The sequence below is a fragment of the Dromiciops gliroides genome, chromosome 2, assembly GCF_019393635.1.
Source record: "Dromiciops gliroides isolate mDroGli1 chromosome 2, mDroGli1.pri, whole genome shotgun sequence".
NCBI lineage: Eukaryota > Metazoa > Chordata > Mammalia > Microbiotheria > Microbiotheriidae > Dromiciops > Dromiciops gliroides.
Window position 1 is genome coordinate 558,434,730 of NC_057862.1, and position 20,255 is coordinate 558,454,984.

Here is a 20,255-nt window from a genome sequence, read left to right on the forward strand (position 1 = left end):
GCAATGGTCTCTTATTGAGTAATGTGTTTCTTCTTCCCTGTTCCTACTGATACTCATCATATGAAGGGAAGGGGAAAGTATTAGCAGTGCTTATATGTTTTTTTGTATGACATCAAAGACCAAAAAAAAAAAAAATCAACAGAAAGAATCAGGGGAAAGAGAATGCTAGTTTCATGGATTTGTAGGCAATTAATTGTTGGTAGTGAAATGAATAAATGACAGAACTGGCTGTCAAAAAGAAATTTGTTTTCATCTGTGTTTTTTTCAAGTGTGAGCCATCTCTCCTCCAGCACATGAGTGCGCGCGCGCACACACACACACACACACACACACACACACACACACAATTGACACCATGATTTCTCTCTTAACTCCCAAGCATTCAGTCTTACCCAGAGATGTGTTAGCACTCGTGGGTCAAACAAACAACAACAAGAAGAACAGCACAACCGTCACAGAAGTCACTGAAAATAAGAGTGGAACCAAAGTCAGAGTGCTTGGCAGCAGCAACAACAAGCAAGCTACTTAGCGACTTTGCCATCCTGTAACAGCTGCTAGTTTGTACATCAGAATAACTGATTGTTTCTTTATTACTACTATTTCTACATATGTCTCTGAATGTATGCCCTCCATCTTCTCTGCAGACAGCCTTAGTCGCTGCGGTGCCAAAGTCACCCCTCTGCTACAGCCATTAGTGCCATAGCAACATCTGACACTGCTCCGGCTGTCATCACTCCTGTTGGTTCTGCCAGTGTCATCCCTGTTACTCTTGGGTGCTTGACAGATAGAGATTAAATTAGGGGAAGAAGAGAGAAATGATCCAGAATGTGTTTTTGAACCTAGAGATGAACTTTATCTTGAAATCATTCCCAATGCCAAAATTTTGTTAAAAAACAACAACAACACACACACAGTGAGAGGATGCTGTTGGGTAACAGCACCTCTCAGAATCTGGGAAGGCACACCTAGGCACTTTAGAGGGCAGGCACAAGAAGAGTCCAGATATGAAAAAGAGAGATCACTGGCGCTGCCAAGGTCAAAAAAACAATCACTAGCCACATCCCTGCCAAAAACAGCTAAACAATTTACCCTGCCTGGAGTGAGCCTTGCCAGCTTGTCTGACAATAACTGACACAGAAAGGAGTACTGGGCCAAGAATTAGCATCGGTGTCTGGCAATATTTGTGGCTCATGAAAAGAATGTGGCCACAGCTGTGTGCACACACTAAAGCATACACATTAGTAATGGAAATGAGTGATTAAGCCTGACTACCCTGCAAGCTATTCTCACTTCCAAAAGATCCGTGACACGCTTCAGGAACCTAGATACCATCTCACTATACCTCCCCCCCTCCAACAGCATTCTCCTCAAAAACCATTGTTAAGTAAGTATTCCTTAACTTTTAGTGCTATTCTTCTTTGTTCTCCTGAAGGATGACTCTTAGTCAATCAAATCTATTTTATTATTATAGCCTTTTCATATCTTTAATGAGATTCAGATAGAAATAGGCTTGGGACAAGTTGATATCTGACTATTATTCTTTTATAGTTAATATTCTACTATTGCATAGGAGGATAAAATATAACTTCTTTTTGTAATCCATTAAAATTATGAGGAAGTAAACTGGTCTTTTGTAGGCTTATTGAAAACATCCTTGGTTCAACTCTAGTGGCAGACAGGACCACAAGAGTGATATTCACTCCATCCTGGTCCCACATGATTTTTAACTCTTCCGATTTGTCTCTATATTTTGAAATATTCTTGTTACATGTAACTTGGAGATTATGAATACTTGGTATGGTGGCATCTATTCAAAACATTAGTCTTAAATTTTTATGGATCAATGTCATGTCTAGGCAATTGTGAGCAACAGTTCAATATATGTTAATGCTCCAGTTTCAGTATAGTATATTGGGGTTACATTCCCCAGGATATGTTAAGGTCTATATCTGTAAGATGGGGATTTGTCATCTGTAAATCCATGGAAGATAGTGAGCTTCTGATATGTAACTTTAGCTACATTTTGCCAGATATTAATGTCTAAATGTTTACAACCTGCTATGAAATGTTGTAGTTTCCATTGCTTCTTTGCATATTTTAACCACTTATCCAAAGGTATACCACTTTCAATTATATTCAACATATTGAGTAATGTGTGCCTGTTATCAACTTTGACTACTTATTGATGTCTGCTTGCCCCCCAAATATTTCTCTCTCTATATATATAGTATTGACTTGTTTATTATGTGTCCTGAGAATGTCCATTATTACTCTTCTTCCCCACTGGGAAATATAAGCCAAATTCCTGTGGCTGCTTTAGAGTAATGTGCTTTGTGTTTTGTTAATATTATATGGATTTTGTGAGAATAATACCCATATCTCTTATGGTCCATTTAGAAGTCCTGAATGTACATATATTAAGACTGATATTGTTGTGATGAGGATGATGATGAATACCACAAACAGCATCATCAATCATTAGATGTACTCTCAGACAGTTCTAAGAAATACATTTGATTTTATTATACAAAATGACCAATATGGTAATGTTTTACATAATTGCACATGCATAACCTATATCTGATTGCTTACCACCTCGGGGAGGGGGAAGAGGAGGGAGAGAAAGATAGATAGAATTTGAAACTCAAAACTTTAAATAAAAATATTTATTATTTTTTTTTAAAAAAAGAAGATAAACTTTTAGGAGGCAGAGACAAGATGGTTGGAGTGAAAGGAAACCTTTTTGCCTTGTTCTCCCAGCACAATTCTTCCAGAACAACTTAGAAAACAAAATAGATTCTGATTGGGAAAACCAAGAAAAAGCCACAGTGAGTTATTTCTCCAGCTTAGGACAGGTTAGGAAGATAGACAGAGAAGGGTGGGGATGTTGGGGTGGGGCTGGCTAGGAGTGCAGCCCAGTGGCAGCTACAGTGCTAGCAGGACCAGGATCATACCAGTGCCCAGGGACATAAAAGAAACTGAGATAGAATACCAGGGCAGGAAGCACTAGGCTATAAAGTGATCCTGGGGGACCCTTGAAGTAGCCCTGGGAGCAAGATCAGATGCCATCTGGAAACTCTGGTAGCTATTACTCAGTTCTGGGTCCAAGATCCAGGGGGGAAAGGAGTAAGTAAAACCAAGCAGGCAGTCTAGCTGAGTAGTAAACATGAAAAAAACAACTTCTAAAAACAAGCTCCAAAAGAAAGCAATGATTCACTTCTAACCTTTAGCCCAGTGCATAAACCTGCAGTAGAAAAACCAGGGCAAAAGACCAAGACTAAAGGGGAGCAAGCAGCTCAATCACACTGAACCTGAAGAACCTACCAGTGTGCTAACTAACAGTGACTGAGTCCAACAACATTTTACTGAAACTAGACTACACACAGGCCAACAGACTCAGATGTGGGTCAGGGACTTGCAGAGCTGAGATCAGAGGAATGGTGAACAAACCTCTCCCCAGATCACACCCCTTTGAAAGCACTAAAAATTTGCAGGCCCCCATACTGAGCTGTGAAAGCAGAAGAAATCAAGCCAAATATCCCTCTCCCTAAAAGTGAGCAGATCCTAACACTAACAAAGTCCCAAGTCAAGAAATAGAGTAGAAGAATAAGAAAACAAACAAAAAAGAGAAGCTGACCATAAAGAGCAACTACTGTGAGAGAAGCCCAAGTCACAATCAGAAGAAGACAATGATTAGCAAAATCTACAAGCAAAGCCTCAAAGAAAATTCAGACTGGACACAAGCCCAGCAAGAATTCCTAGAAGAGCTAAATAAGAACCAAAGAAAGAGATAACAAGGAACAAAAATTATTTTAAAAAACCAAATAAGAACAACGAAAGCAAAAATGGGAAAGGAAAAGAAAGCTATCCAAGAATTTACAGGTTGGTAAAAGAGGTAACAAACCTTACTGAAGAAAATAACCTTTTTGGGGGGGGGGCGAGGCAATCAGGGTTAAGTAACTTGCCCAGGGTCACACAGCTAGTCATTGTTAAGTGTCTGAGGTCGGATTTGAATGCAGGTCCTCCTGAATCCAGGGCCGGTGCTCTATCTACTGCGCCACCTTGCTACCCTGCCAATTCTAATTTTAAGAAGTTATTTTCTCAGTGGATAAAGCACCAGCCCTGGATTCAGGAGTACCTGAGTTCAAATCCGGCCTCAGACACTTAACAATGACTAGCTGTGTGACCCTGGGCAAGTCACTTAAACCCAATTTCCTCAACAACAACAAAAAAAATAGAATTGATCAGATGAAAGCTAATGACTCCATGAGACATCAAGAAATAATAAATACAAAGTTAAAAGACTGAAAAAATAGAAGAAAATGTGAAATATCTGATAGGAAAAAACTAACCTGGAAATTAAGTTGAGGAGATACAACTTAAAAATCAATGGTCAGGGGCATCTAGGTAGTGTAGTGGATAAAGCACCAGCCCTGGATTCAGGAGGACCTGAGTTCAAATTTGACCTCAGACACTTGACACTAGCTGTGTGACCCTGGGCAAGTCACTTAACCCTCATTGCCCTGCAAAAAATAAAAAATAATTAAAAAAAAATCAATGGTCTACCTGAAAACCATGGACAATAAAAAGGATCCTTGGCATAATGTTTCAAGACAGAATGAGAAATTCCATTTAAAATAACTACAAACAATGTAAAATGCCTGGGAATTTACCTGTTAAGACACATAGGAACTACATCAACATGATTACAAAACACTCCAAACAAAGAGTGATTAAATAATTGGAGAAATACTAATTAATCGTGCATAGGCCAAGACAATATAATAAAATTATATTATCTAAATTAATTTACTTATTCAATCAGTGTCATACTGACTGACTATCAATCAGAGTACCAAAGAATTACTTTATGGAGCTAGAAAAAATCATTTAAAAATTCATTTGGAGGAACAAAAGGTCAAGAATTTCAAAGGAATTAATGAAAAAATGGGAAAGATGGGAAGCCTTGCAGTACCAGATCTCAAACTATACTACAAAACTGTAATAATCAAAACAATTTAAACCTGGGTAAGAAATAGAAGTTAATCCGTGGAACAGATTAGGTATGAAATACACAGAAGCAAATGAGCAGAGTAACCTAGTGTTAGATAAATCCAAAAATCATAACTACTGGGTCTAGAACTCAGTATTTCACAAAATCTTTTGGGAATACTGGAAAGCAGTCTGGCAGAAACTATGCATTCACCAAGATCTCATTCCATCTATTGAGATAAGCTCAAAATAAGCACATGATATAGACATCAAAGGTGATATCATAAGCAAACTAGTGGAACATTGACAAAATGATCAGATCTATGGAAAGGGGAAGAGTTGACCAAATAAAAGACTGAGAGGCTCACAGAAGGTAGAATGGGTAATTTTGATTACATAAAAATAAAAAGATTTTGTACGAATAAAGCCAATGAAGTTAGAAGAGAAGCAGGAAACTGGGAAAAATATTTGCAGCAAGTTTCTCTGATCAAAGTCTCAATTCTCAAATATATAGGGAACTGAGTTAAGTTTCCAAGAATCAGAGCGATTCCTCAGTTGATAAATGGTCACAGGATATGAATCAGAAGCTTTCAAGGGAAGAAATCAAAGGATTAAATAGCCATATAGGGGAAATGCCTTAAATAACTAATAATTAAAGAAATGCAAATTAAAACAGCTCTGAGGTAACAGTTCTCATGAATCATATTTTCTGAGATGGCAAAAAAGGAAAATGACAAATGTTGGAGGAGATGTGGGAAAAATAGATATACTAATGCATGGTTGGCAAAACTGTAAACTAATCCAACTATTTTGGAAAACAATTTGTAATTATGTCTCCAAAAACTATCAAACTGTATATATCCTTAGACCCAGTAATACTGCTACTAGATTTCTATGCTAAACAGGTCAAAGCAAAAGGAAAATGGCTCATATGTATAAAAATATTTATAGGAGCTCTTTTTGTGGAAAGAATTGGAAATTTATGCTCATCAACTGGGGAATGGGTTAAAAAGTTGTGATATATGAATGTGATAGAATGTTTATTGTACTGTAAGAAATGATGAAAGGAAGGGTTTAAACAAACCTGGGGAGACTAATATGAACTGATGCAAAGCAAAGTAAGCAGAACCAGGAGTATAATTCATATCATAATAGTAATACTTTGAAGATAATCAACGTTGAAAGACTTAGTAACTCTGATCAACACAATGAACAATCACCATTCTGAAAGACATATGAAGAAACATGTTATCCATCTCCAGAAAAATAAGTGAGGGACTCAAGAGTATGGATTGAAGCATATATTTTTATTTATTTTATTTTTTCTTGGGGTTTTTTGGGGGGGAAGAAGGACATGGCTAATGTGGAAATTTGTTTATATAAATATGTATATGTATATATATATGTATTTGTAATGTGGTTTTCTTTTTTTTCTTTTTGCCTTCTCATTGGGTTGGGGAATGTGAAGGGGCACAAGAGGATTTGGAACTGAAAACAAAATTGAATTTGTTAAAGAAAGAAAATAAACTTTCTGGTCCAATGGTGTCTTATTTTCAAGTAAAGTAATTAAGGCTATATACTCTTGTCAAATTTGGCTAGATTTGTGCAAAAAAAAAAAATGGCCGTAACAGATCATTTACTACTGCATAGAAATTTTTTTTCACTAGAATATTCCATTGAAATCTAGGGCCAGTTTCTTTCATAGGAGTGGAATTACAAAAATATTCTTATAAGAAACAATTCACCAGTGAGGAAGGAAATCTATTATTTGCAGGACAGAATTGAATGTTTTTCTTTAAGAAAATCCTTGTGTTGGAAGTGTTCTCATATTAGTTAAAGACCATTGACAGTCTTGTATCATAAAACACAAAAATCCTATGGATCCCAGAATCTATATATTTTATTTGGCTGCTTCTATACTCTTAAGTCAACAAGCATTATTCAGTGCTTGCTATGTGCCAGGCACTGTGTTAAGTTCTGGGGATGCAAATAAAGGCAAAATCGGTCCCTGGCTTAAACACTTGACATTCTAATATCAGAAATAACAAATAAATGACTTTGTACAAATAAGACACATACAAGATAAACTGGCAATAATCACAGAGGAAAAGCCGTAAGATAAAGAACTGTGAAAGACTTCTTACAGAAAGTGGAAATTTAGTTGGATTTTGAAGGAAGCTAAGAAATAAAGATGGGGAAGGAGAAAGGGAATGGCTTTTGCAATAATCTAAGAGAGAGGTGATGAGAGGTTGTATTCTCTGAAAATATAATTGGGGATTTATACTTTTTTGTGGATGTAAAATTTTGGAACAGAAGAGGCAATAGCCTCTTCTTCTTTTTTTAAAAATGAGGCAATTCGGGTTAAGTGACTTGCCCAGGGTCACACAGCTAGTAAGGGTTAAGTGTCTGAGGCCAGATTTGAACTCAGGTACTCCTGACTCCAGGGCCAGTGCTCTATCCACTGCACCACCTAGCTGTCCCACAATAGCCTCTTAATTGGGTTCCCAGACTAATTTCTCCCCTCTCCAATCCATTTCTCCCACAGTTTCCAAATTGATATTCTTAAAATACAAATGTAATAATTTAACTCAATAAACTCCAGTGGCTCCCTGTTACCCTTAGGATCAAATAATCTCTGTTTAGTACTTAAAACCATTCACAACCTGGCTCCAGCATACCTCCCCAGATTTTTTTATATATTATTTTGCTTCACAGACTCATTATTTCAGTTAAGCTAGTCATCTAGCTGTTTATCACATGTGCAATTCCATTTCCCATCTCCAGACATTTGTACTACTCCTCATGCTTGGAATGCAATTATTCCTAATTCACATATTATACTAGATTCCTTTAAAGTTTAGTTCAAATGATACCTCCTACATGAAATATTTTCTGTGTCCCTTCGAGCTACTAGTACGTTTTGGTTATGGGATATAGTCAGTGCAAAAGGGGAGATGAATGTTGTGTGTGAGAAATGACACGATGGCCAGTTTGGTTGGAGCACAGAATGCTGTAAAATGAATAATATATAAATAATGCTGGAGAGCAGGTTTTGGTCAGTTTAGGACAATATACTTGACATGTGCTCATCTGAACTCTGCTTGTAAACACTCACAGTGAAAGTGTGTTTGGGGTGTCATTAGGCAAGCCATTTTGCTGTTGGATAGTTCTAATTGCTTAAATGTGCTTTAATATGGTCAGTCAAAATTTATATTCCCACAATTCTAATCAGCTGCTCCTCATGCTACTCTTTGAATCAAGACAATATAATCCCCATTTTATGAGACAACCCTTCTTCATATGTGAAGCCACTTAACAGATATCATTATTAGTTTCATATCCTGTGTGACATATTTTCTATAGTCCCTAAACATCCACAATTATCATTTTGAAATTTTCATCATCTGGAAAGTGAGGACCATGAGGTCTTACATGAGGCTTTATCTTCTTGAGTTCTTAAAGAATGTTTTTCATCCAGTTTCACATTGTGAAGAATAACCTGGAAATCGAATGGTCAGAATGTCCTTTCTTCCTTTTAATAGTAAAGTAGATAGATGAGGATAACAAAAAGCTATGACCTTTTGATGTCTGGTAAAAAAAACCTTGCATATTTTTTGAATCTACTAAAAAAAAACCAAACTGAATATCCTGATGGTATTTGATCAAGCCTTAAACTGTGTATGATGGGATGACCTAGAAACACATCTGAAAATGTTACTTTAAGGGATTCAGAAATCATTTGTTTTTTAAAAGCATATTTTTGCCTTTTTTAGTTTGAGCTGTGATGTAGAATAGTGATAATAACACCAGTGTCTAGCACAGTGCCTGACACATAGTAGGCATTTTATAAATGCTTATTAATTGACTGTTTATTTGCAACTTCTACACATTGCTCCTCCTTCTGCTTTCTGGGGATAAATGGAAAAAGTACCTAAAAAGCTATATCTAAACCACTTTAAATGATACAGCAAAGCAACAAACATTTGTTAAGCTCTTAATATAGGCCAGGCTGATGTCATCAATTGGGGGAAAATACTTTGCACTGATCATCTATGAGAAGAGTAATTTCCCCTCCATACTCAATACAAACGTACAAAAACTGTTCTCCAGTGAAAAAGTGGAGAAGGGTTATGAACAAAAAGTCCTCAAATTACACACTTTTTAACAATCACAGGAGATTGCTCCAAATAATTATTAATAGAGAAATATAACTCAAAACAACTATGAGGTTTCACTTCATTCTCACAATATTGGCAAGGTTAGAAAAAGATGAAGAGTCAATGTTGGAGGGGCTACAAAAAAGACAAGCACATTAATAATTTGTTCATAAGATATGAATTGTTCCAACCATTCTGGCAAACAATTTGGAATTATGCTTTAAAAATGACTAAAATAGGGGCAGCTAGGTTGCAAGTGGATAAAGCACCAGTCCTGGATTGAAATTTGAACCTGAGTTCAAATCTGGCCTCAGACAGTTGACACTTAACTATCTGTGTGACCCTGGGCAAGTCACTTAACCCTCATTGCCCCACCAAAAAAATGACTAAAATATCCAGCCCCCAGGGATGATATTGCAATATATGTTTCCAAAGAAGGTTAAAAAAAAACAGAGGGGCGGCTAGGTAGCTCAGTGGATAGAGCACTGGCCCTGCAGTCAGGAGGACCTGAGTTCAAATCCAGCCTCAGACACTTGACATGCACTAGCTGTGTGATCCTGGGCAAGTCACTTAACCCCAATTCACACACACACACACACACACACACACAAACAGAGAGGATCTATATGCATCAAATATTCATAATAGCACTTTTTGTGGTAGCAAAGAATGGGAAACAAAATATATGTGGTCAAAATATAATAGAATATTACAATTTTATAAAATTGTGAAAGAAACAATGTATATGAAGAATTCAGAGAAGCATTTTAGTAAAAAAGCATATACTATCTTACTATTTACTATGTTTCTATGTATTAAGCACATAGTAATAAATCTCCTAAGCACTGGGGAGAGAAATAGAAAAAGTGACATAGCCTTTGCTCTAAAGCAGTTCACATTCTAACTAGGAGAGACAATGCATGAAAGTAAGTTCAGTTCCAAGGTGGATGGCAAGGTGGCAAGGTCCAAGGGTCTTTAGGTTGCATCAGTGGGTCAGGCAACAATGCTTTGGGGGAAGTGGAGGGCATAGAGGAAGAGCAGATGGCAAAGCTTGGTGCTCCTTCATGTCACCAGAAGGAATAGTTGGTGACTTCGCTCTCATTCTGGAAAAATTAACAATTAAGCAGTATAGTTGGGTTCTGGGCAGCTGGGAGTTGAGGGAGGGGAGTGAAGAGAAAGCAACGGAGGAGACAAGGGTGAAATAAAGAGAACCAGGAAAAACATATACAATGATTACAGCAATATAAATGGAAAGATTATTATTTGAACTCTGTGTAATTATATGACTAAGCTTGACCTTTGTGAAGAGTTGAGAAAATACACCTTTCTCTTCTTTTTGCAACTTCTACACATTGTTCCTAGTTCTACTTCATGAAGATAGGTGGAACAATTACTACAAGTACTATGTCTAAACAACATTAAGTCATATGGTAAGGCAACAAGCATTTATTAAGCATGTGGACATAGGGGTGACTTGCTTGATGGGCTGGTTGCTTTTGCTTTACTACTGTTTTCTTTCTCTTTTATTCTTTATAATAAGGAATGAATTACTGGAATTGGGGGAGATATACATAAATACATGTGACTTTATAAAAGAGCAAAACACAAAATTAATTAAAAATAAAAATATATTAGATATAGTTTTCCGGTAGATATAGGAAAGGAAAGGATTTTTAGGTGAATTCAGTGATATCTCCAAGGTAAAATTTGTCTCATTGCATTTATATATATATATATATATATACATATATATATATACACATGTGTATATATATTTATGTGCATATCTACATATACATTGTTCAGAATATTTATTTAATAAACATTTATTTGCTGCCCACATTTTGTGCATTTTTATATAGACATTCAAGGTCATGAGTTCCTATCACTACAATCTCATGCCTTTATTCCAGTTTTCTGACTACTTCCTGAACTTCAGGCCATTGTCTCGTAATTTATAACATACCTCTACAATAATATTGTTTTTGTTTTTCCCACTGTTGATTATCATACAAATGTTCCTACTGTATTTTCCTCTTTGAGTTCCTGAGTTTCCTCACATAGATATATTTGCTAAATATTACTATACTATTTATGACTTTTTGAGGTGGTGAAAATGGGAATTTGAGGAAGTGCCCATATATTAGTGAATGGATTAATAAATTATGGTATATAGATATGATGGAATACTATTGTGCTGAATACATCAATGTAGCAATCAACCAGAATTCTAGAGGAGCAATAATGAAACATGCTACCTATCTTCTTTTTTTTAATTTATTTTTAATTTTTTTTTTTAGTGAGGCAATTGGGGTTAAGTGACTTGCCCAGGGTCACACAGCTAGTAAGTGTCAAGTGTCTGAGGCCAGACTTGAACTCAGGTACTCCTGACTCCAGGGCCGGTGCTCTATCCACTTCGCCACCTAGCTGCCCCACTACCTATCTTCTGAAAGAAAGGTTAAGGACTAAGAATTCATAACGAGACAAATCTATCTATCTATCTATCTATCTATCTATCTATCTATCTATCTATCTATCTATCTATCTATCTATCATCCATCCATTCATCTATCATCTATCATCTCTTTATCATCTATCTACATATACATGGATGTATATATAAATATCACATATATCTCTAATACAATTCAATAAACATTTATTAAGTGCCTACTATATGTCAGGGACTGCGTTAAATTCTGGGAATACAATTAATAAAAAGTCCCTGTCCTCAAAGAGCTTATCATTTAATGGAGGGAGACAATACACAAAGGGAGGCAGGGTGAAACCAGGAGGTACCCAGCATAAGGGCATCTTGTTTTATAGAGTTGAACTGGCAGAGCCATAGATGCAGAGTGAAATGAGCCAAAAAGTCCACTTTCTGCACTCCACAAAGGAAAGTATATACAAGGGCATGTATGTGTATGTGTGTCTGTGCATGTGTATGTGTGTGTGTGTGTGTGTGTACAGTCCCAATGTGGAAATTTGTTTTGATTGCTATTCATGTGTATAATGAGTTTTATTTTTCTTGTATTGTCAGGGGGAGTGGGGTGGAAGAATGAGAAGACAGATCTTGATTGATTAAAACAATATATGTGTATATATGTTCATGTATATGTGTATATATACAGTGTGCATATTCATGTATGTATGTATGCATGTATGTATATATGTAAACTTAACTTAGGAACTGTGATGAACACAATGGCCACCCAGTTTCTGACGACTCATGAGGAAACATCCTGCTCACTTCCTGATAGAATACATACATGCACACTCACGCACATATATTTTATTTTATTTATTTATTTATTGCTGGGCATTGAGGGTTAAGTGACTTGCCCAGGGTCACATAGCTAGTAAGTGTCAAGTGTCTGGAGTCACATTTGAACTCAGGTCCTCCTGAATTCAGGGCTGATGCTCTATCCACTGAACCACCTAGCTGCCCCACGCACATATATTTTAAATATAGCCAATGAGAATTTTTTTTACTTGACTATACATGCTTGTAGCAGGGTTTTGTATTTCTTGCTTTCTAAATAGATGTAGGAGAGAAGTGGGAGGAAGAGAAGGCCAATTTTTTAAAAAATAAAATTTAATTGAAAAAACCTCAACAAAACAATGGGAACCAAGGGAGTAAGTGACCACTCCATCATAGAGTTCATGCTTTTTGAGAGAAGAACTAAGCATGATTTAGCATTTACCCTAGATTTGAAAGAGCAGATTTCAGTGGTTTCAGAGAAAAAGGACACATAGGTATTAATGGTGGAGTAGTATTTTGCAGGGCATGTCAATTCAAGAAGGATGGAAAATTCTCAAGGATGAAGCACTGAACTCACAAGCAGAAAGTATTCAATTAAAGTAGAACAGGAGGGGGCAGCTAGGTGGCGCAGTGGATAGAGCACTGGCCCTGGAGTCAGGAGGACCTGAATTCAAATTTGACCTCAGACACTTAACACTTACTAGCTGTGTGACCCTGGGCAAGTCGCTTAACCCCAATTGCCTCACCAAAAAACAAAACAAAACAAAACAAAAACCAGGAAAACTGCCTGAACAGAACCATGTAGCTACATGAGAACTCAGTGACCAACTCAGATTTTTAAAAGACATGTACAGAAGATGGAAGTAATGCTAAGTAACAGAGAATAAATTAAGAAAGTGGTACATTCCTATAAAATGTGTCAGAGCTCAGAAGGAACTTAGGCTTGTGACTAAGGATAATAAAAGGCTTAAAAAAACAAAAAAGCAATACTGGGGGCAGCTAGGTGGCGCAGTGAATAAAGCACCGGCCCTGGATTCAGGAGTACCTGAGTTCAAATCTGACCTCAGACACTTAACACTTACTAGCTGTGTGACCCTAGGCAAGTCACTTAACCCCAATTGCCCTGCAAAAAAAACCCAAAAACCAATACTGGTGGTTAGAGGGAAATCAAAGAAAGAGTAGAACCACTTCTTGGGGCAGATGGTATGTGATAATAGAGACAGCTAAACATAGTTCATTTTGCTTCAGTTTCCTCTTCTAAGGATAATGATCTGAATATTATTATTAAAACAGAAGATAATTAAGAAGTTACTTCAGAGTATACCTAGCTTCTCTAAATGAATTTGAGTAAATCAGAAATATGTAATTCTAGGCTATTAAATTCACAGATGTGATTACTAACCTATGCTCATTCATCTTTGAAACATCTTGGAGACCAGATAATTATTTTGTTTTCAAAAAAGCAAAGACATTAGAGTTTGCAAACTATAGGCAATTCGTTTCTACCTCTAGAAAACATTATTAAGTACTTTTAAAAATCATAATGCAATATTCCATGGAAGCAAACAGACATGGAATACCTATCTATGTTCTGAAGTGGAGAGGTAGGTCCTTCCAGTTAGTGCAGTCACTCAGTTCTAGAAGCAGGATCACCACAAATCCACATGAATCTCCTGTGTATGCTCTAAGGACTGGGCCCTCACTGACCAGCTCCATGTTAAATACATTTACTATAAATACTAGTGCCATGTTGGACACATACAAATGCAGTGAGGTGGTGCAGTGGATAGAGTGCAGGGTCTAGAGTCAGGAAGAGCTGAGTTCAAATTCACCTTCAGATATTTATTAGATGGTTGACACTGGGCCAGTCATTTAATCCTTATTTGCCTCAGTTTCCCCATCAATAAAACATGGAGGGGGCAGCTAGATGGCGCAGTGGTTAAAGCACTGGCCCTGAATTCAGGAGGACCTGAGTTCAAATCCGGCCTCAGACACTTAGCACTTACTAGCTGTGTGACCCTGGGCAAGTCACTTAACCCCCATTGCCTGAAAAAAAAAAAACCAAAAAAAAAACCAAAAAAAATAAAACATGGAGAATAATAGTACCCACCTTCTAGAGTTGTTTTGAGGATCAAATGAAATACTATTTGTAAAGTACTTAGTACATGGTAAGTACTATATAAATGCAATTTATTTATTATTTCTACCATAATTGAGTCTAGTTCTTCCTTTCCTGTAGTAATGAAGATTGAGTATAACTTCTCAGCACTAGACACCATTCTAATAGTGGAAAGAAAGACCATTGGAGTGGGAGCCACTTGTTCTAGGTATTAATAAGTTCCATCACTTTTGTGAAAGAAGACACCTCTCTGATCTCTTTATATGACACAGATATGGTCTTAATACCTAAACCAGGGTAAGACAAAACAGAGAAAGAAAACTATAAATTCCTTTGTGCTTCAATGTCTTCATCTATAAAATGTCCTCAGAGAAAATATAAAAAAACTGCAAAATGCGCACTAACAAATAGCCTCCCCCAAACCCCATGAAGTAGATGAAGTGAATAATATCTCTATTTACAAAGGAGGGAAGGTATAGAAAGATTGTCACTTATTAAAGTTTATACCAATCTCCTGGTTTTTCTACCTCAACAAATACTGCTGGTTCTTTGTCACCTTCTTGCCCCCTACTGTGAGCATTCCCCCCCACAAAGCTTTCCTTGATTTTCACCCTTTTTTTACTCATTTGCTCTCATGACTTCAACTATTTTCTCTGTGCTGATGATTTCCATCCCAATTCTCTTTGGCTCCAGTCCTGTTTGTCCATCTGCCTAATCAACAATTCTAATTGAATAGCTTGCCATCATTGCAAATTCAATATGTCTAAAATGGAGCTGAACATTTCTTCCCCAAATTCTTTCTGGCTTCTCTTGAGGATAGAGACTGCTTTTGCCTTTCTTTATATCCCCTGTATTCAGCATAGTTTCTAGTATATAATAATAATAACAATAACAAAAATACTAATAACTAACATTTGTATGTTGCTAATATTTGCAGGCACTTTTTACAATTCTTATTTCATTTGATCCTCCTGACAACCTGACAAGTAGGTGCTATTATTATCCTCATTTGACAGATGAGGAAACTGAAGCAAAGAAAGATTAAGTGACTTGCCAAGAGTTACACAGCTAGTAAGTGTGAAGCTAGATTTGAATTCAGGTATTACTGACTCCAGGCCTATCCTTCTAACTTCTGTACCACCTAGATGCCTCCGTATGGTATTTAATAAATGCTTGTTGATTTAACTTGATTTTTATGTTTCTGTTAACGATATCACTACTATCCCATTCACTCAGGCTCAAAAGTTCAAAGTCATCTTGTATTTTCTTTCAATCTCCATTTTCAAATGGTCAGTGCGTTCTATAGAATCTCTCTATATAAAATCTCTTTACTTACAGTGCCTCTGCTTAATCCCAGCCCTTTTTACCAAATCAGGCCTACATCACTGTAATATGCTTGATGTCTCGTGATAGTAGACAGAAAAAGAATTTATTAAGCACTTACTACGTGCCAAGCACCTTGCTAGGCATTAAGAATACAAATACAAGCGAAAAGAAAGATGGTCTCTGTCCTCATGGTGCTTACATTCCAATGAGGGAAGACAGCACACAAAAGGGAGCTGAAAACCTAGGAGGACAAAGGTACTTGGTAGGGGAGATGTCTGGAGAGTTAAGAGCAGAGCCAATAGAAGAATGAGCATGGTTGGTTGGGTACTTCTTTTTTTTTTTTTTTTTTTTTTTTTTTTTTGGTAAGGCAATTGGGGTTAAGTGACTTGCCCAGGGTCACACAGCTAGTAAGTGTTAAGTGTCTGAGGCCGGATTTGAACTCAGGTACTCCTGACTCCAGGGCCGGTGCTCTATTCACTGCGCCACCTAGCCGCCCCTGGGTACTTCTTTAAATAGAGGTTCCTGGGAGGAAGTTACCAATGAGAGCAGCAAACACAGACTATGACCCTTGGTTGTTGGTCGACAATTTATTCTTGCTTACTACTGACAGAGTTATTTACATTAAACAGTCTTTTAATCACATTACTCCCTCATCCACAAATCTCAAATAGTTTCTGTTTTCTTACATCAAATGTAAATACCTCTGCTGGTTTTGAAGGCCTTTCATAATCTGACTTATATGTGTGACCTTATAAGATTCTCAGAGTTTGGAGGGACTTCAAAGGTCATTTAGCTTGCCCCTCAACTAACTTGAAAAAGCTCTCTTGGGGGCAGCTAGGTGGCGCAGTGGATAGAGTACCAGCCCTGGAGTCAGGAGGATCTGAGTTCAAATGCGGACTCAGACACTTGACACTTACTAGCTGTGTGACCCTGGGCAAGTCACTTAACCCTAATTGCCTCACCCCACCCCCCAAAAAAAGAAAAGAAAAAGCTCTCTTAAAACAGTTTCCAGCATATAGTTATGCAGTGATGCAAAACTCATTTGAAGACTTTAAATATTGGGGAATTCACTGTTCCCTAAGGGAACCCATTCCATTTTTCAATGTTGTTCAGAAGCTATTCCTTATGTCAAGCTAAACTCTACCTATTTGTAACTTTTACCAATTCATTGCCTTTAGTTGTACTCTCTGGGCCCAAGCAGACATAGCTCCTCTTCTATATGTTTTATCATACATACCTACTGTACTCTACTGTAGTCAGTCCAGTGAGAATCTAGTTCCATAGAGATATTGTGATGGGTTCCACTTTTGTAACTAAACACATTTTTTTCTCTTATACTGCTTTCTCCCTATCCAAATCTGATTCATCCTTCAAATGTTATCTCTTAGAAGCAGCCATTCTTAACCATTCTAACCCTTCCTTATCTCTCTCCCTTCTGAGTTTCTTAGCCGATTTAGGGCTGTATTCTATAATCTAACACATAATTATTATTTATGTGAAATGTAAAACTAATGTTGATATTAAATATATTGTTATGACTGTTTCATGTATGTCAGTCATGTATCCACAACTATATTATAAATTTCTTTAGGTCAGGGATCAAATCCACTTTTTGTACCCTTTCAGTGCCTAGAACAGTGTTAAGCATATAGTAGATACTCAACAAAAACTGGATGTTTGATAGTGCTTTCTCCTTGTTCTTACATAGTCCATTCTGTAATAGTATACTTTCCTTTTCTCTTATGACAACAATACAGTGTTCGTTATGCTGAACTGAATCATGTCTCCTGAACATCAAACTGATTTTGAAATAGTATTTCTTAATTCATTTATATCAATGATAATTGCATAGTATCTTTAGAACTGTTAACAAGTTCTAATTTTAATGACACAGATTAACACTAGAGAAAAGTAAAGAAAATGCATCTGCCTTCATTGCAGAGATGGGTTCATAATACTGTGTATACTGTGAAGTGTAGTTGAAAAGTTGGTTGGTTTTTGCTGAATTTTTTTTCTTTTGTTACAAAGGAAAACTTACTAGTTAGGGAAGAGAAGATGGATATACCCATAAATGAATGTGAAATAAAAACAAAAGTCATGGAGACATAAAATTTTTAGAAGAATTATTAGCAAACTTCACAAACTTATTATCATTTTCCAAATCATGGCAACCTACACAGGATGCTGTATATTTCATCATCTCAGATCCTCATAAAAAGAATTCTAAACGATGGTGAAGATCTAGATAGACTAGCCAGAGAGAATCTACTCTGGCTCATGAGATCATATATTCAAGAAAATCAAAGCTGGCTCCCTAACTATTAGATAAGGAAATATTTAGTCTTATTTTGTAGTAGAGATATGGTGGGTTGGCTTTGCTGTGTTTCTGTTGCCCTTGTCTACTAGCGAGGGGCCCATTTATAACTAGGTTGTCACTCATGCAAAGGCTTATTGTGTATTATACTCCATCCAAATATATAACCTTGGAACTATGGATTTATCATAACCTTAAAATAAAATCCTCTTGCTTCCTTATTTATCCAGTAGAATTACTATGCAAACCATCACATTTCTTTTCTCATCATCCTTCAAGCACTGGGTCCAAAACATTTTTCCAACACATTAAGAATATGGTCATGGGGGGACAGCTAGGTGGCTCAATGGATGATTCAGGAGGACCTGCGTTCAAATCCGACCTTAGACACTTGACACTTACTAGCTGTGTGACCCTTGGCAAGTCACTTAACCCTCATTGCCCCCCCCCCAAAATAATATGGTCATGATGGAATGATTATCTCTTCAAAATCTTAAAATTCTTGTGTTTGTTATTTCTCCTCTTATGACTGTCTGATATGGGACATTCCTTACAATGTAACACTTTATTCATTCTTACTTTTCTTAGATAAGATTATGGGGGGAAATCGAGAAAATAATGCTCTTATAAGATTGTTTACCTGTTATTGAAGAACTTAAAACTTCTTTCAAGAGGATTCTTTGGATATATTTGTTTATATGTTGACTATATGTTATATATGTATATAGAAGTGCACATTGTGTGTATGTGTGTGCCTGTGCATGTGTACAGGCTTGTATAATCAAGGATGTAGGAGGGGCAGGGCCAAGAGTAGAAGCAACAGTTCTCAATAGTCAATGTATTTTATTGCTGATAACAGAAATCTGACATTTTACCACCATCACCACCGGTTTTAAATACTGTTCCTTATCAAAAGAAGAAAAACCCCAATGCAAAAACAATGAAAGGTTCATCTTACCTATAAAGATCCGTAATCAAACCTTCCCTGTGACGAGAACAGAGGTTGTTAAGGACCTGCTCGTGCTGTCCAAACAAAGCGATGTAGTTGGAGGTAGGAAATGGTTTGCTAGAGAGGCAGGTAATGGTTTCCACCATTTGATACTTGTTAATGTGAATTCTAAAGTAATTTCCTGTTTTTGCTTTGCCTGTTATTATTTGTAAACCCTGGATGGGGAAAACAGAAATCATATTTTCAAAAAAAACCCCCACAATATCTAGGCTGTGAGGACTTTCCTAGAGTATATTTCAACTATGGCAGACAGTACATGTTTTATTATTGCTGTTTCTATTAATAGCACTTGATATTGATTGGACAGACAGAAGATAACAGTGTATCAGAAATCCCATATTCCAACCTAATGGCTAAATGTTTCTCAGGGACCTTTAAAGCTGTAGTTATACTGTATCATGTTTTTTAATTAGTTGCTAGGTTACAGGCCATTCTGTATAACTGGAATACCACAAACCCAATATATTTAGCTAGGTTTGTTCACATCTGAGAGGTAAATATTTCTTTTAAAGTTCTATCCAAATCATCCTAAATTTTACATAATTCTTTTCAGAAAACAGGGGAAAACCTGACCAAAAGTAATTTTTAAGAAAAGATTTCAATTATGTTTTAAGTTTATGGGATTTGGGTGGGGGTTGGGATGCCACTTTTGTTTTGCACTTGTAGTTCAGTTTAATTCAGCAAGTATCCCTTCAAGGCCCTTATATTCTAAATCACAATCCTGGAACTGGAGTATAGTTTAAGGGCTGGGCCTAGTTCAGTTCCTTTCCAGCTCTGAAATTTCAATGGCACCCTTTTTAATTTAGAAATTTGCTGTAGGTTTTTGGCATAAGGAAGTCTGACACAGAGTCATAGCTAAAGCTATAATGGGAAAATCGTTTTATGAAGATTTTGTTGAAATTGATTTAAATCTAGCTGTAAAGTTTTTTTCAATTGGTACTGTTAATCAAAATTAAGTGCACAAGTTGATTAATGTTTAATTTTTTAAAAAATCTTTTTACCCATATTCATGTCTCATCTTAGCTACTACTTAATTGGTCCGGATTTGTCAATGACTACAGCATCTATACTAAATT

General features: G+C 36.6%; 1 protein-coding gene across 1 annotated transcript in view; it reads right to left on the bottom strand.

Moving 5' to 3' along the window:
- The window catches only part of CFAP61 (cilia and flagella associated protein 61), a 354,788-nt gene that overhangs the window by 54,517 nt on the left and 280,016 nt on the right, over nucleotides 1-20,255 (bottom strand). Inside the window, exon 25 of the mRNA XM_043987819.1 lies at nucleotides 19,129-19,334. Within this exon, the coding sequence (XP_043843754.1) occupies nucleotides 19,129-19,334 (206 nt within the window). The remainder of the gene's footprint in view (nucleotides 1-19,128; nucleotides 19,335-20,255) is intronic.